This window comes from Protomyctophum bolini (assembly GCF_963924005.1).
Source record: "Protomyctophum bolini genome assembly, chromosome: 24".
Lineage (NCBI taxonomy): Eukaryota > Metazoa > Chordata > Actinopteri > Myctophiformes > Myctophidae > Protomyctophum > Protomyctophum bolini.
Window position 1 is genome coordinate 20,434,528 of NC_137885.1, and position 19,143 is coordinate 20,453,670.

General features: G+C 43.8%; 1 protein-coding gene across 1 annotated transcript in view; it reads left to right on the plus strand.

The window, feature by feature from the left end:
* Positions 1-16,301: 16,301 nt before the first annotated feature.
* The window catches only part of fam184aa (family with sequence similarity 184 member Aa), a 40,971-nt gene continuing 38,129 nt past the window's right edge, over positions 16,302-19,143 (plus strand). Inside the window, exons 1-2 of the mRNA XM_080758680.1 lie at positions 16,302-16,409; positions 18,908-19,081. Coding sequence (XP_080614806.1) covers positions 18,920-19,081 — 162 coding nt within the window. The 5' untranslated portion in view covers positions 16,302-16,409; positions 18,908-18,919. The remainder of the gene's footprint in view (positions 16,410-18,907; positions 19,082-19,143) is intronic.

The window sequence follows — 19,143 nt, forward strand, 5'->3', positions numbered from 1 at the left end:
CAAAAGATTTTCGCACGTTTTCAGTCAGATAAAAAAGGAAAAAAAGAATATCTATAAGCTCATAGCGCAACATAAGCTGTTTGTATATACCGGTACTACTTTTGAACATAGCAAAAGTGATTCCCAAACTTTTTAGCCCGTGACCCAAAACAGAAATTTGATATTCGTTCTGGACCCAAACTAGTGAAAATAGCATATCTACAAGCTCACAACGCGGCACGAAGCCTGTAGATTGGCTATTTTCACTACTTCTTAATCAGTTGTTTCTAATTCATGGTAATTCTTAGATTTCTCTTCGATATCTTCATGAAATTACTTCCAAAAAATCATTGCATTTGTTTTTAATTCATGAATTGTATTTGGCTTTTTGGGGAATAGTTTTTGAATATTTCTTGTTGTCTGTGACCCACAAATGGGTCCCGACCCTGTGTTTGTGAACCATTGCTTTACAGTAGCTGAAACGTAAAAATGACACAGATGCTTTCCAGGTTTTAATGGCTTAATAATACACACACATATATAGCTGCACGTTTAGTGTCCTGGAGTGTCTCCAAAGGTCCTTCCCATATTTATAATTAATATATTTTTCTTTATACATTTCTAGAATGATGGGTCAAACATGTATAGGTTTAAATTATGAATTGATTAATGTCTGTTAGGACTACTAACTTCCAGGCACTTTAAGGCACGTTTAGGGGCCGGCCCCATACAATGTGATGGCTCCTTGTCTACATTTTATTATTTACTATTCCTTATTCGATTTCACACGACATTTATCCTGTCTTGGTACCATAAATAGAGTCTTCATTTGATATCTTGACACAGATATTCAATTGTACTTGATTGTATCACATATAATACCTAATTTCCTGTAGGCCAAAACACGCTGTCTGTGTAAGGTAAAATGTGAAAAGGACATGTATTGAGTGCTGGCATTTTCTTCGTTCTATCATGTTTTGTGTCCGACCGCACATAGCTTCCTCCTATACTGTACTGTGCTTTTTGTATGCCATCAGAGAGAGAGATGATACAGTATAATAGGCTGCCTTTTGTTCTCCCCCAGGGCAGGAGAGGGGATTATGTAATGTTGTCGGTGAGATGATGCAGTTATCTGTCACTGTTTTTGTTTTACCTGCTGGAGCTTATAGGGGTCTCCAACAGGGGGTCCGGGAAACCCCAGGGGTCCTCAGAGTTGCTACATCTGGGGGGGTGGGGGGTGGCGTATATGAATTTTGTTTTTAAACGCTAGAATAAATCCCTATTCTGAGAGGAACATTAACCGGACGTAGCAGCAGATCTACAAGCTCACAACGCCTGACGCTGCGAGGCGTTGTGAGCTTGTAGATCGGCTATTTTCAGCAAAGAGGTTTGTGTAGAGGGAGAAAAAGAGCAGATCAGGTACAGAGACCACGGTCAGGTTTACTATGTATTTCAGTGCAGGTTAAATGTCCGAAAACACTTTGAACGCTATGAAATCTATGAAAAGGGTTAATCTGCTAGAAAACGTTGTGGGGGTCCCTGTCTGCTTCATCTCTCTCTCTCAGCTAAGGGGTCGATGCTGGCCTGAAAAACGGAGAGAGAGAGATAGAGAGGGGGGGGGGTGAACCTGAGAGGGAGATGTGTTTGGGTGTTTGACATGGTGGCGGTGAACACTGGCATTTGATCCTATAGAGTAGACCGCAGAGGTGTGTGTGTGTGTGTGTGTGTGTGTGTGTGTGTGTGTGTGTGTGTGTGTGTGTGTGTGTGTGTGTGTGTGTGTGTGTGTGTGTGTGTGTGTGTGTGTGTGTGTGTGTGTGTGTGTGTGTGTGTGTGTGTGTGTGTGTGTGTGTGTGTGTGTGTGTGTGTGTGTGCGTGTGCGTGTCTCTCTCTCTGACGACAGCAGCTCTTCAGTTGCTCATGGGTCCTAGGCTGTGCTGCTATATTATAAATGTAGCCTATACACGTTCAGCCCCGGACAGACCCAAAGCCTGTGAAATGCTTGACAAACTGGGCCAAGCTTGGTCCAACCCGTCGTGTCCCAGCGGGCTCGGGCTCAAATCTTAAGCTCTACAGCACAGTACAGGTCTTAACCCATTTTCGGGAACCCCTTTTGGTGTTTTAAAGATTATGTTATACTTTAGCTATTGAAAAATAGCAGATCTACAAGCTTATAGCGCGGCACCGAGTGCCGCGATACCTGCTTTTTTATTCTTTATTGTGGAAATGTGGCGCAAATCTTTGAATATATATTCTTTCAGAGCGGACGTTTTTAAGTCAAATCTTTGCTTCTGGGCCGTCCCTGGAACAACATATTTTCAGATGGGGGGTCGGCGGCCAATTTCATATAATTTCTGGGGTCCTTGACATGAAATAGTTTGAGAACCACTGACGCAGAAACATAGGTTTTTCAGAAAACTGTCATGATTTAGAAGACATTTTGTAGAATCCGCCTCAGGTTTAAATGGGTTTTAAATACTGTCAACTAACAGCAGCACAGTACAGGTCTTGAACGAGGCATTTTGCTCTTGATTAACTAATCAAGGGAAACCACTTAAACCCTGTCATCCCAAATATGGGCATAGGCGTTTGCCTATCCTATATCTATCTACAGTGTGGAAGTGGTTAATATATGTTTTGTAATAATAATCTAAATCTATACAGGAACTACTTAACGCATCACCTAGATAATCTTAGATAATAATTTTTAATACACGTAAGACTATGGTGATTAGTATTATTGACATTGAGTGGGTCAGTTGTGTAACTTTCCCGACGTTAAGCTGTGTATGTGTTCAACAACACATCCATGCAAAGTAACACTGACAGCTATGAGCTTGCCATTCTTAGCAACGGTTGCTATAACTATTTGGATTGGCATTGGACAATCTCTTTCGGTGTGGGGTTTAGCGAAGGGCTAAATTTGACAGGCCTAACTGGTGGTCTCCAGTCAATGATGTATATTAATTGGGATACGTCATAACGTTTCAAACATGGCAGATTTACAAGCTCACACCGCATTGCGTTGCAATGTGGTGTGTGAGCTTGCAGATATATACAGTAGGCAGTGGTTTTTGGCAGAGGTTTGGTGTGGAGAAACGAGCAGGAAACAAGCAGGCCAAGAACGGACCCCTGGGAGACCCTGGGTGAAGAAGTATATAGGGTTTAAGTGCATTTAACTACATGTATGAAAAATATGTCATGTCTTCTCGACACAGAAGGAGAGTTGAGAGGTTGTATGAAGGGGGACTGCCCATAACTCCGACATCCCGTTAGTTAGACTAAGCCGTGCAGGCTTCCGCGTGCGGTTATAGGTTTAGGGACTTTGTAAAAAATACTACGCAGACACAAACTCCAAATGCGTTCATCAACTATCACAGTGTTGAGGTCACATGGATTAAAGTTCTGTCGCCAGCACCATGGAAGCACGTCGCTCACCGAAAATAGCGACGATTGTTAGTTATTTTAAGATTAGGTTTAGTTATTTTAAGATTATTACGAGTATTTGAGCTGATCAAACTAGCAATAGAACACATGTTTTTAGAAGCATCTTCCATAGACATGAATGGTCTCAGAAATGTGATAAAAGCAAAGGTTTAAAGCCTCAAATGTGTTATTTATTCAACTGGTTGGCTGTTATGTGGGACAGCAGCAACAAAGAATGATAATACCTAAACATCATTAATACACTTGAAGTTGAAGTCATGATATTTTATTTCTTTATTCCACGATGAGGTCAGCTTAACGTAAATATAGTGTCTCCTGGGCGTGGCCCTTTGCTTGGCTCCCGCTTAGGAATGGGACCATATGAAAACTACTCTTTCACCATTACTGTGGCAAATATAATCTGCAATTAACCATAACATTATCACGATAATCAAAATTATGCTTAATATGTTGTATTCTGTATTCTGGGGGTAACGTTTGCTAAAAATAGCGGATCCACGCGTCGTGAGCTTGTTAGATGATTAGATCTGCTACGAGTCGATATCGACTCGATTTGTGCCGAGGCAGAAAGAGCCCACCAGATGTGCTCTTTACACTACTGTAATTCAGTGGTACTGAATTTGTAGATAAACACAAGCTAATCTGTCCTAGTGTACTGGAAAAATGTCACCATAAATTAAAATCTCAGCGATGCCATTATTGTGAGCGTTTCGGATGAACGGCATCGAGATAATGAGAATGAAGCACATGCAGGAAGATGACTCAATCTATATAAATATAATTCTGTGTATGTTGGTTGGTGGTGGTGAGCGCTCAAGGCTCGGCCGATTCCCTCATCAGACTTAATGCGTTCAGTGGCCGTGTGTTACAGTGGCCACGTGTTACGTGTTATCAGGGTAGAGAAGTCTATTTGCATTTAGGAATTTGACTCGCTTCTATGGCCAAATATGGAGATGAATGACATCACAGTGATGACGTCATATGCCTCCAAGTACGCTGACGATGCGTACTGCACTTGTACAATCTAACTATAAATGCACCAAGTGTGTGTGTGTGTGTGTGTGTAACTCAGGAACTGTTCTCCCACCGACTTCAAATTCCACACACGGGTGCACTTGCCCGGTTTCGAGTCGGTCGGACCCACGGTTGTCCAGAAGCGCCACAAAAATACCTCTGCCCGGATTCTGGACAGGGCCCCTGCCCATGTCCATACAGTATATGGAGCTGGCCTGTTCTGACATCACAGCACTCCATATTTGGGCATGCCTTACACATAAGGCCTCTCCCCATGTCCATATATGGAGAAAAGAGACCCAACGGGCACCGCTGTAGAGGCTCCAACAGGCACCGCTCTAGTTATAATAAAGTTAAATGATCGGTTGACATGACAGCTCTTTGTGAATGTGTGGTGAGCCAAGCTGGCCCTGGGTGTTCTTCCCCTGATAGTACCGTCGGCATCACTAACAAAAGTCAGGCCCAAATTTATCCTTAATGACCTTTCAACTGTTTATGAGGTTGCTTAAAAAGAGCTCAGTGAATTCTTGCTGATGCTAGCTGGCCGTGTCAGTAAGTGCATTCAGGTTTATCTCTGTTCGATCACAGACGAGTCGTGATGGAGGGCATCTTTACCCTCCATCTTGAATTGAAAAAAGAATGTGTCCTTTTAGCTGTGTATTTGTTTCCGTATTCACCATCATCATAGTTGTTGATTATGACGATTGGGGTAAAATACACGTAACCGTGATCTACATCCTCCGACATAGTCATTTCATTTTAAAGATAAGATTTGGTTTCATTTTACTCTCTCAAGAATGCTCTCAAGAGTTAAAAGGTCTATAAGGGTCCATACGTTTCATGTTTCGCTCTCAAGAGTTAAAGATCTATAAGGGTTACCAACTCTTCCATCATTTAGCTGGGGACTGGTGTCTTCCTCCTTTTTCTTCATCATCGTCGTCCTCGTCTTCCTTGTCCCCGTCCTCGCCCACGGGAGACGCCGTCACGGCCTGCATGATGAGGTCCATGGAGCACATGCACTCGGTCAGCTGCTCGTACGCCTCCACAAAGTTCTGCGTGAGCGTGGTGGTCTGCTCCATGCTGCGCTGCTCCATGGCCTCCATGCGGTCCACCCAGGCCAGCTCCTTCCTCGTCCACTCGGTGCTCCGCGCCTCCACGCTCCGCCTGGCCGCCTCCATCTGCTCCCTCCAGTGCTCCTTCTCGGAGAGCAGCCGCTCGCACAGCCTGGTCCTCGTCTCCTCCCGCTGCTTGTAGAAGAGCACGAGCTCCTCCATCTGCTTCACCCGGAGCTCCGTCCGCTCCCGCTCCTTCTCCAGGAGCTGGACGGCCCGCTCGGCGGAGCGGACCCTTTCGTCGAGGAGCATCTCGCCCCGTTCCTGTGTCTTCCTCTCCGTGGTGCGCGTGAGTTTCTCGTGGAGAAATGTGCCGCTCTGATGTTCCAGTTGAGCCACCTTTTCTACCTCCTGCTCCCAGTTCCTGGTGTCGTGCGCGATTCCATCTTCGGGCCGTGTCTTTCTCCCGGCGGAGCAGAGCTTTTCTCCGAGAAGCGTCTCGTTCCGTTCGTGGAGAAACGTGTCGCTCTGTTCGAGTTGAACCACATTCGCTCCCTCCTGCTGCTCCCAGTTCCTGGTGTCCTGCGTGATGAGTCTGTCTTGAGGCGACATCCTGAGGGAATCCTGAGTAAAGCTGAGCTCCTCGTGTTTGTTGCGCGCCTCCACGGGAATGCCGTTGACAGGCGGTCGGCTGCCGTCATCTTGTGTGGGCCGTGCGCCTTCCATTTTGAAAATGTACTCAAATTAAAGTACGAGTAAATAAAAGCACATCTCTAAACGTTCACTCCTTTAGAGGGAACCCAACCACGTCCTTTATACCCTCAGCGCTAGCACTGTGATGACGTCACTCTGAACAAGTCCAGAAGAAATGTCTGCAAAACGACTGATATAGCGACCCATCAATCCGTGTTTAGCAACAGTTGTTAAGTGCGTTTCCTGGCACACAGATGGTAAATGGTGCATTTATATAAATGGTAAGTGGTGCATTTATATAGCGCCTTTATCCAAGGCACTTTACTGAGATTGTGCATTTCATTCGCCCATTTACACACATTCATACACAGATGGCGGAGGAAACCATTAAAGGAAACAACCCTGCTCATCAGGAGCAATTTTGGGTTCAGCGTCTTGCAACATTAACAACAAAATGTTAAGTCTCAAGGTCGATTTTGCAAATATAGCTATATATATATATATATATATATATATATATATATATATATATATATATATATATATATAATTATTATTTGTGTGGGTGGGTGAACGGTGGACGGTGGATGTCACAAATGTAATGTCCAGTTTGGATCGGCCAACGAACCCAAGCCATCGCAGGGTTGGCCAAGCTTCATATTGCTCTGAACCGAGTGGAGACCACTTTAAACCAGTAAACACTGAAAATACTAGTGAAAACTTTTTGACTGTAATTACATTCGCATTTAATTTCCTCTCCTAAAAGAATATTAAACCCAAGTGTATCTGCTTATGCCTGCGTGCACGTGTGTGTGCCATGAATAAGCAAACAGGCCAGGATTGCCCCATTTAAAGACAGAGTGGGCACAGCTGGATTGCTCCCCTTTGTTTTTCTCTACATTTGCTACCACGTCACGCATGGCTATACATAATCACTCACACACACACACACACACACACACACACACACACACACACACACACACAGAGAGAGCGCTACATGCTCTGTCAACTAATGTAAAGCACAACGGCATGCTGCACAACCATGGGACTCACAGGTCACAGCAGGGAAATAAAGCTTAATTCCTGAAGTAACGAAACGGTACAATTTGAGATGATCTGTGGGGAGGCATCTTGATGTTTCTGTCAAGTATATCTGAGGAGAGACGTGTGTTCTCTTTGACATGCTAGTGTCACCCTCTCCTCAGAGAGTGAAGGATAAGCCGTGACTCCTGGGTTCCACAAAGACAGCCATTATCTCCGCTCACTTCTCCCTTTATGTGCAAGTGAGATAATCTTTCCTTTTCCTACGACGCTACCCCCCCCCCCCTCTCTCTCTGTCTGTTTCATATGATTTCAGAGTCTTAATGGTTTCAGTTAATCTGATTGCATAACGGTCAGTTTCAGTGCAGATCAGTCCATGTTCGCCTAATGAGTCTCAGTGGCGCTACTGTATATGCACGCATGCACGCACATGCACGGACACGCACATTAGTATTAGGCCTGCGTGTGAGGACATCAGCATTTTTGGATGGCAATTTTGTGAATGACATTTAGTATAAAGCCTAAAATAGCAAATGTACAACCTCACAAAATACTGTAAATACTTTTCCTTTTTTCCTTTTTTCTGGTGACTGATATCTAATACGTGAGGGGGCCGTGTTCTTTCAATTACTGTTTTCATTTATTTTTAATCATTCTTTTGGAAATGAACCTCCTCCAGGAGGAGGCTGGAGGAGACAAGCAATCAATTAGAAGCACAATATCAGTCACCACATTGTTTTAAATAATGCCACTCTGTGTGTGTGTGTGTGTGTGTGTGTGTGTGTGTGTGTGTGTGGTGTGTGTGTGTGTGTGTGTGTGTGTGTGTGTGTGTGTGCACGCCCGTGTGTAGCAGGGTAGCAGATGGTCATGCTCTAGACCAGGTGGGCCACGGGACAGCTTAGTTTAGACATGCAACGCCCGCTCAGTGGTTACAGTGTGAGAATATCTCCTCATTGTCACTGGTATTGACAGACTGGTCTGTCATTGTCACTGGTATTGATGCAGTATGTACTGGTCTGTCATTGCCACTGGTATTGATGCAGTATGTACTGGTCTGTCATTACTTGCGCGAGCAGAGCGTGTGCAAGTACTGTTTTCGGCTGAGTATGTCGGTGACACCCTCGGCCAATCAGGGCGCTGCGTGCGTACGTCGGTGTGTCGCTCGGCCAATCAGAGCGCCGGTTGGCAGCTTGCTGTCTATGTCGGTGGTCCCTTTGACCCTGTGTTGGTCAGGGATTGGCTGATGACAAAACTATGTGTGTTTATGTAAAAACATGTTAAAGACGTATGTGGATGATGTAATCAATTTAAGTTTATAGTATATATTAACTATATATGTCAGATGTTTCAATAACTTGATTGGGGTCTTCTTATAGTGCAGTAGTTGACTGGAGAGCTGGGGCGCCAAAGCGCAAGTTGGCAGCTCAACAGCATTTCTAGCTGTTACTTATTGATGCAGTATGGACCGGTCTGTCATTGTGACTGGTATTTATCGATGCAGTATTATGGACTGGTCTGCTCCACTGCTCCTGTACTGTTGAGGCCAGGCAACAGAGACATACATACAGTAACAAGGACTCCACTTCACCCATTTACACATGTTGTTAACCTACTGGAAGTTTGGGACGTTTTTCAACCTATCCATATAACTGTGCTTCAGCACCATGGATTCAGCCCTCATATATCCACACCAGTAAGACGCCTGAGGGCGAGAAGCGAGAGGTCAGATCAACATATATGGAATGTCAGAACAGGTCAGCTCCATATATGGAGATTTTTTCTTTTTAATGTTCTGAATAGCCCTGTAGTCGTGGCATTTAAGGCTGTAAGTGTGCTTTCTATACTAGCTTCATGGGCAGCAGTGCATTCCAGTCCTGTAATGGTTGTTTTGTAATGGCTGGTTTGCAGCTCGAGAAAATCAATCGATGAGAAGAAAGGAGAACCAAGCCTCGAGTTTTCAGGAAAATCAATGTTGGAGTTGTGAATGTGTGGATTAATGAGGCCTGTCTCTCTCTCTCTCTCTCTCTCTCTCTCTCTCTCTCTCTCTAACTCTCTCTCTAGGTGATCTATGCTCTCAACACCAAAAATGACGAACACGAAGAGGAAATCGAATCTCTCAAAGAGGCCCATGAGGACGAGGTACACTTTTACTTTTATACTATTTGTGTTGCCAATTACTTTCACCCGCTTTTTCTCCCACTTAAGTCGTTGTGCTATTTGGGGGCTAATGGGGCGGCAGTGGCTCAGGGGGTAGAGCGGCCGTGTGTTTCCCAGTTCGATACCGGGCTCCCCCAGAGTTATTGTCGAAGTGTCCTTAAGCAAGAATTGCTCCTGATGTGCAGGTTGGTGCCTTGCATGGTTTCCTCCTAGCCTCATGTAGCGATACCAATATCACTGCGTCTCGTCCCTCTCAGAATTCGATTAGTTTTTGCCCCATATTTGAATACTGGGCCCTGGTTCGTTATAGCCTTCATGTTGAGCTACTGTTATCTACTACAAATAATATTAACATTGAGTGACTGCAGTTTCTTCCAGCAGTGAAATGAAATGAGTTTAAAGTAAAATGATTCAGATGGCTAAAATATGACTAAAACTAAAGACTAAAACTAGTCAAAATACTGTCTTTTCCTACTAAACTCCCTGGGCAACCAGTGACGTCCAGGAAGGTTGGTGACGCTGGAGAGACAGCTGACAACCAGGAAAGACTGGCAGGGTAACAGGGGCCAGCAACCCCTGTTGCAGCACTCGCAAGAGGGCACCAAGCAAGCTACAGAACGTATACACATGAGCAATACCCCCAGAGTCTTCTGAGAGGAGGGGAGGAAGAGAGACTTGCTAGGACAGATTCAGCGGTAACAACAAGGACAGTGACACAGAGAAGGCTCAAACAAACCACCTCGACTCAAAACGCCAGAGTAAGGCCAAGTGTGGACAAGGATGGACGCACGCACACACCACACAGACTTATAGTCTGGTGAGACGTACAGTAAGAGGCAGGAAGCAAACCATAGTCTAGAGACCTCTCGGTGCCTGCAATCCCCCGAGAACACAAAACGCAGAGAGAGCCTCCTGTTGGCTCTGGCATAAGAGTAAGGACAATAGCTGGAAGCCTGGATGAGAGGGGCAGTGATTTGGCCATTCGCTGCTGAACCGCCAACTGGAGAGTGTTATTGTTAAAACAGTTTAATGGCCCACGACGTAAATCACCGTCAAGTTCAAGTGCACGGTCATGTGCCCGAGATGGAGATTGATTCATCTCCGTCAAATTTGTGATATCAAAACCGGTCGCATCGCTCCACAGCCTACATGCGCTTGTTGCGCAATCCTCGGTGTTTCAAAACAGTGACACGTCATTGAAAATGTTCCCCCCCTGTTTAGCCGACCACAACGAAAATCTTAAAACGCGATCTAAATCATCCCACCTAATTATAAAAAAAGATCCTGTGTTTGACGGTCCAGTCGCTAGTCGCGATAGATTTATTCTTACCTTCCGTTGTTGTCGATCGCATCTTTAGTGTTGTGGCTATTGTTAGCTGCTACACACACATTCACAACAACATCCGATCCGTCGGTAAAAGTGGTCCGGGCGCTATAAACGATGGGCACTTTTTATTTTACCCCTTTTGGTGTTAGCATTATGTTATGCTTTAGCTATTGAAAAATAGCAGATCTACAAGCTCATAGCGCGCGCTACGAGCTTGTAGGTCTGCTATTTTTGAAAAATCAAAGAACGACTGACATAGAAACTTAGCTTTTTCAGAAAACTGTCAGGATGTAGAAGACATTTTTAGAATCTGATCTCAGGTCAGAATGGGTTAGAATGTGGGTCAGAATGTGTCAGTGCAGCACGTTGTGCTGCACTGACACCTTCAGTGATTATTCTGATGGAGAAATGTAGTCGCAGACTTAAACACAGCACAGCACTGAATCCGGCTGGGAGTTTTATAGTGTGCACTTGGCTAATTTGAGCGTTCCTTTTCAGTGGGTTTTTTTTGTCTCATTTCCTCATTTGTCTCTTTTCAACTGTGAGTTCTCTTCGTGCATGTTTTTGTTGTCACATCGTGGTCCCGTTGCGGCTTCAGAAAGCTGTGCCAAAGGAGACGTCGTCATGCAGTGTGCCAGCTCATTTATGCCTTTTCCCTCTGTGGTGCTACCACAGGACCTACTAATAATAACTCATGTGCCTGGGTATGTTATTTGTGTTTAATTGGGTCTTGGTGTACAGTAGCAGCAGAATAATCCTCCTTGGGATTTAGCAGAACAACAGCTTCTAAGCCCATACATATTCCTATCCTGACTATAGTTAGGATTTGCTTCTGAAATATAAACGTTAATTTATTTTGTAATATGCCCCCAGGGCCTTTACAGTCTTACTACTGAAGACTGTTGCCTAACTTACTGTTAGGCTTACTGATTTGTTAAATAAATCAATATATAGTTTCTCTTTCTTAGTGACCAGTCAAGTCACCTTTCTTGCAATCTATCTAGGAAACAATTTGGTAAAAAAAACTAAAAAAAAAACTCTGGTGCCTTAATTCTATAAATTAACTGAAATGAATGTTCATAAAGACTGCCTGCCGATGTCTGGACTAATAATCCTCAAGAGTACTGGCCATCAGTTGAGTTCAGAAACATATGTTTACCTGATGGACAGTCCTAGTAGAACCTAAATGTAGTTTCATCATTGTTTGCTGATGCTATAGGTGGCTGTTATAGATTACCATCATGCATCATCACAGATCTACAAAAACACCATAGAGTATTCAGGGTTCGATTCCACCGTTTGCTCAAATCCGTCCCAAGCTGCCACCCGCTTGCCGTTTTAGGAGTGATAATCCGTTGGGAATAAGTACTAAATTGTAGTCTCTCAACACTTAGCCAGACAACTATTCCACAATCTCCGAATGCTAAATAGAGTCTGGAACTACACCTCCCGGAATCCGATTGCTGTCATTTCCGTTCATGAAAATATATTTACACTGCTAAGGAGCAAGCTATACATGCTTAGATGATTTTAATTTATATTAGAATGAATGTGTGCTACTGTAAAGACAAAACGGAAGTGGGGAGAAGGCTTCACTTCCGCTTTCTCCTTAAAGGACCACTTTTCAACCTATCTTCAACAATTGGTCCTCATTTATGTTCAGTTCATTTACGTGCAGTTCAGAAACCCGTCCACCAGTGACATCATCGATGGGGAATCCAAGCTGATAGCAACTGCAGGCTTTCTATTCCTGTTGCAATGCGAGGGGGATGAGAAAAAAGGGACATTTATTTGTGATTGTGGTTAAAGTTGTTCACACACTAACTCCATTTTCCCTTTATCGTGTGTGTGTGTGTGTGTGTGTGTGTGTGTGTGTGTGTGTGTGTGTGTGTGTGTGTGTGTGTGTGTGTGTGTGTGTGTGTGTGTGTGTGTGTGTGTGTGTGTGTGTGTGTGTGTGTGTGTGTGTGTGTGTGTGTGTGTGTGTGTGTGTGTGTGTGTGTGTGCGTGCGTGCGTTCTTCTTACGTTCAGGTTCAACACATCGTCACAGAGACCCGCGACAAGATCATGCAGTACAAGAGCAAGATGGCCGACGAGGCGGACCTGCGGCGCCGCCTGGCCACCCTGGAGGAGTCTGTGGAAGTCCACGAACACATGAAGAGACAGGTCAAACTACTGCTAAACTACTGTTAAACTACATGAAAACATGAAGAGACAGGTCAAACTACTGCTAAACTAAAGTTAAACTACATGAAAACATGAAGAGACAGGTCAAACTACTGCTAAACTACTGTTAAACTACATGAAAACATGAAGAGACAGGTCAAACTACTGCTAAACTACTGTTAAACTACATGAAAACATGAAGAGACAGGTCAAACTACTGTTAAACTACATGAAAACATGAAGAGACAGGTCAAACTACTGCTAAACTACTGTTAAACTACACGAAAACATGAAGAGTACTTATTAGTAGGTACTCGGTACAGTCGGTATCGACCGTTACGCATGTTCGGAAATGGTATCGGGAAGGAAAAACTGGTATCGGTACATCTCTGGCTCTAACAACAATGGCTGTGAATGATGGATTTGGAGTGAAATGCTGAATTAACTTCCATTGTCAAGGTAGTGTAGTGTACATGCAGAATTTGTGCGCACCATGCAGATCTAGTCTTAAGATCACGGCCGCCCTCGGCAGGAAACACGTTGGAATGTGTTTTTAATTAATCCACATGAATTCCTAATAACTACCCATTGTTCTGGTCTTTCTTCGTTACATTCCCATTTCAGATTCTAAAGATATACGTGTGGAAAAAAAGGCAAACGTTTGCTTATGTTGAGAATTCTTTGCATTACTGAGCTCCCTGTTTAAGTGCAATTTAAGTCGCTAGAACTTTAGTTTGCTTTGTCTTAAGTATCACTTGTGCAAGAAAACGATGTCCTGCTGTAGACTAGTTTTGTTAGGTTTACCAATTCTGTAGAACTTTATGATGATTTTCTTGCAGTGCCGCTCTGTTGTCGCTGTGTTTGCGTGCGTACTTGCATGTGTGTGTACGTGCGTTCGTACTTGCGTGCATGTTGTGTATGTGCACGCAGGCGCAATTTCAACAAATACTGCATAATGTGGAGCAATTATGTTGCTTGTCATACCCCATACACGTCTTGCTTGTGCATCGTCCTCTCATCTTTTCAAAATAAAAGCTCAAATAAAAAAAATGCTGGCGTGTATTAGGTCCTAATTTTTCAATAAATGATAGCAGTAAATGGGTTAAAAAATGCTATTAATTTCCACAGTGCGGAATGACACACCGACATGCATAAAACAGCACTACGGTGTTAATGAAGTGAAGAATGACACACCGACGGTACTGAGGTGTTAATGAAGTGGAGTTGTCATGTTGTAGCGTAGCTGTGAGGTGTGATGATGGGATGTGTTGTGACGGAGCAGAGCCGTCCTTTCAGAAAGAAATAGGGGGTGGCAAAAAATGGTTGCCACGGGCTGCGTTGAGAGCTTGTAGATCAACTATGTTCCCCATTTGTTTGGGGGGCTTGGGCGATATTGATTTTTTGATATCGGTATTGATACCGTGAATAATATCGCGATTATCGGTATTATCGATTATCAGCCTTTTTAATTTGGCTGGAACCCGAAGCCGTAATTCAGCGTCAGTGCCAGTCAATGCATGGACACTAAGTTATTAGGCAAATTATAGTTGTTTAAAATGAAATACTTGTAAATTCATCACACAGACACACACATACAGTAATGTAGATGTTTATTTTATTTTTAAATCCATATTTTCATGACGCTAAAATTAAGATATTGGGTATTATCGGTATTCGATATTATTTATATACTCCACGATATTACCGATATTGATTTCAAATATCGCGATAAACGGTAATATCGATATATTGCACAAGCTAACCTGTTTGAAAATGTTCGCCTATGATGACATTCCCAAAATCGGGCCGCCATGTTAAAAGTGCAGGTTAATAAATTAATGGTTCCAAATCCATACGATAAAATGCTTATCTAAATTATAACGGAGTTTGAGATGCAATGTCATGTATTTCTCACTGCAGGCCCTGGCAGAGTTTGAGATGTACCGACAGAGGATGGAGGACTCCCAGCTCTGCACCGAGGCCCAGCACACGCAGAGAGTGGTGTCCATGAGCAGAGAGGTAACACACACGCACACACACGCACGCACGCACGCACGCACGCACGCACAGACAGACAACTCTGGTGGAACACACTGGAGTCAACGGAGCTGAGTGAACAAGCAGAACAAACACTATCGCTGAATGATTGAGACCATTGTAAAATAATCACTTCTGGAAAATAAAAGAAGACCTATAACACATTATTGTCAGCGCACAAAGTATACGTTTCTGAACGTGCCAAGTATCGCGACTGTCCATCGCTTCCTGTCTGGCAACCAAATCTCCCGATACCTCTGAGACAGAAACAATACCTGCCGCTGTTTTAGATGCCTCAATAAAATGATGTACTCTGCACATCGAAAAGCAAGTGAAACAACCTGTGATATGTCTCAAGTTCTCAATCGTTCATAAATAGTGTTTGTTCATGAGCTGGTCCAGCCCGGCTCATCACTGCCATGTATTTCATGGAAATTCCGGTGCGAGATTATTTGCCACCCATGAGCGTCATGGCGCATCCCGCGTTCCTTCCTTTAATTTGTTCCTAGTATCGTTCCACTGTATAGCGCCGACCGCCATTTTCAACGGGCTCTAACTGTTGATTGTCTCTCTGCATCCAATGTATGTGTCCACCTTGATTATTGTAAGTCACTCTGGATACGTCTGTTCAATGCCTAAATAGTCAATTATAGAACATTGGTTCTCCAAGTGGGGTCCCCAGATAGCGATGGTGCTCAGTGAGGTATAGTTATGTTATTAGTTACTGTGATAGTAAATAGTGATGTTATAGTGTGTTAAAGTTATGTTATAGAGCACCGAAGTCTGACGTCAATATCGATAGAGGGTGCTAAGTCCACGGGTTCATGTACTTTTTATTTTTTTAGATCGCCCGATCATATAAGAACTGTGATTGAAAAATAAGCAAATCATCCCGGGCCGTTTCACTCATATGGATATGAAGAATGTTACTTCTGCTGAATTAGTTACATATTCGCTAGAAACAGACTGTATCATATATGAGGGACTGACTGTCATAAACGATACAGAGGCATCTCCTCGACAATATCACCGAGACGGTTTGTTTATTTTTGGACCACAATGCTTATATATGAGACGATTTTAAGATGACCAAATGTTATTCTCCATGGAGAACAACTTCCAGGAAAACCAGGGGTTGAGCGAGTGACGTCAGGACTTCGGCGCTCTATTAGTGAAGCAATTAGTTACTCAGTGAGTTACTGTGATGGTGACGGTGCTCAGTGAGTTATAGTTAAGTTATTAGTTACTCAGTGATAGTGATGGTGCTCAGTGTGACCGGCGCTGTGCTCAGGTGGAGGAGATGCGTCGCGACTTCGAGGAGAAGCTGCGGACGTTCGGCCAGGCCCAGGCCCAGTTCCAGGCCGACAAACGGCGGGCGCTGGACGACCTGCGGGCCGCGCACCGACACGAGGTGGACGAGCTGCTCCACAGCCAGCACGACCAGACCGCCTCATCCACCGAGGACCAGGAGAAACTGGCCGAGCTACACCGACAAGAGGTATGGGAGGGAGGGAGGGAGGGAGAGATATGTTTCGGGGCAGCGGTCACCTAAAGCAGTCGTTCCCAAACTGTTTCATGTCAAGGACCCCCAAATTGACACTCATTAGCCCGCAGACCCCCATTTGAAAAGATATGCTAGGGACCCCCATAAGAGAATATTTTTACGGCTCTAGCAGTGATTTTCATTTCAAGGGCCCCCCGGTTTGATCTGAATTAGGCTATGGTCCCCTATTTAATGGCATTTATATCTCTGGGACCCCAATTTATATTGTAAAATCAATGTTCATTTAACCCATTTTGGACTGAGGCCAATTCTAAAATCAGACTGTGGTTGTACTGGTCAGTACAACAGTATCAGACTGTGGTTGTACTGGTCAGAACAACAGTGTCAGACTGTGGTTGTACTGGTCAGAACAACAGTATCAGACTGTGGTTGTACTGACTGTGGTTGTACTGGTCAGTACAACAGTATCAGACTGTGGTTGGTCAGAACAACAGTATCAGACTGTGGTTGGTCAGAACAACAGTATCAGACTGTGGTTGGTCAGAACAACAGTATCAGACTGTGGTTGGTCAGTACAACAGTATCAGACTGTGGTTGGTCAGAACAACAGTATCAGACTGTCGTTGGTCAGAACAACAGTATCAGACTGTGGTTGGTCAGAACAACAGTATCAGACTGTGGTTGTACTAGTAAATCTCCCAGGTTTTAGTGTTTCTATGTGCAGGGCGTTGCTGAAAATTAGCACTTGTGCTCAGCTACTACCCTGGTTGAATAAAGGTGCTGACATCACTGACTGGTTGTCACAGTAGGGTCCGGCAGGGACACCTAGGGGTCCTTATTTAGGGGGTCCCCAGAAAAGGTTGTCACCGCAACATAGAGTCACAATCATCTTAATCCTAGAGCACTAAACATGGGAGACAATTATATATTTGTCATTTTCATAATGTTTCTGATGTCTGAGGTGGTTGGTCCTTCAGTACCTTCATGATGCTCAGTGACATCATAGAAGGTAAGTTTGTTTCCCTGCCCACACATCCCTTTTTTTCTACAGGCATGTGTTTAGTGACAGAGAACAATCCCATATACACCCACAATGGGCTTTTTTACCAGCTTCTATGCAATAGCAAGCTGAGTCTATAATCGATGTGCAAGCTAGTCCAGTACTCCTCTAGTCCTGTTATCCAGCTGGTTTCCTCATTGGCTGATGTACGTATGTGCGCACTGCGCAGCACCGCAAATATGCCCGGTCAGATAATAATAATGCAGCTGGTAATTAATTGATTTAATCAATTTGGTCTTTTTTTTTTTTTTACTTTTTTTTTACCGGAACATTCTCACATGTACCAGGAATGGGTGGACCAAAGGAGAAGTTCCGAGCTCAACTTTTTATTTATTTATTTTTTAATATCTTTAAAATAATTCCCACAATTTTGCCCCCTCTGATGAGGCCCGCCCATGATATCTATTTTGTTTATTATTATTGTGAAAAGTCATAATGAAATATTAAAGAAGGGTACCTCAAGTGGCCATGCTTCAATATATTTTGATGGGAAATACTTTTCATTGAATATTTTACATTGATACTATATAGTATACACAGTATCCTTTTTGTCACACTGTGAGAGTGTCGAGCGGCCAAGGCAACAAATGAATAGAGACCAGTCCAGGGCACCTTCAATAAGGCTCACTTTGACAGTCATATGCATAACAACCTGTCATATCTCGGGTTCAAGACAACTGACTGCTTTTTATAGTGCAGTCCATTACCTGGATAGCCCATACCATTCCCCATGGGTAACCATATTCCCCATTCTTAGAATCACACAATGCCATTTTATATAAACTTACTCCCTGTATATGCACCCTCAATACCTATTTACAATTAGTAGTTAGCATAGAATATATATACAACACATACAGGATTACATTCATTATAGTCCATCCCAATCCCCCCCTGCTATCCATTTCCCACTTGGTCCCTCCCGGAACTATAAGAGGGGTGCCTATACCCGGAGGGAACTCATTTGCCCGAACACCACCCTGAGAGGAGGATGAGAGTAAACAGAGGTAAGTTTAGACATCAGAGATTTACATTCCTTCTTCACAAGTCTTCTCATTATACTGGTTAATTAGAAAGTATGCTGTCCTATTTATTCCTAAACTAATGTGCCTTATATCTGTTCATTTGTAGGTGTATGAGGAGATCCACCACTTCAGAGAATCACCGACAACTCAGTGTCCCCCCTTAACTTCAATAAATGCATTTGTTAATATTTGTGTCCTTATTTACATTATACCCTACATGTAGAATTGTGTTAGCATCTGCATTAGGTATAGTGACGGCATCCGCCGTCACACACACCATCACTATAAACTTGGGTATACAGTGTATACCCGACAAAAAGGATGTTTATATACAAGCTGAACCACTGTTCTACAGTAGATAACCTCTCTCTCTCTCTGTCTCTCTCCCTCTCTCTCTCTCTCTCCAGGTGGAGTCGTTGATGGAGAGGGTGGAGGAGCTGACCAAGGACAAGGTGAGGCTGGTGGAGGAGTACGAGTCCAAGCTGGCCAAAGCCCAGGAGTTCTACGAGAGAGAGCTGGAGGCCATGAGGAGAACCCACCAGCTGACCGCCGAGAACCTGCTGGCCTGGAAGAGAACCGAGGTGACCGCGTTATGGTTGCAGGGGTCATCAACGGACAAATGTGTCCATGGAATTCTAGATTT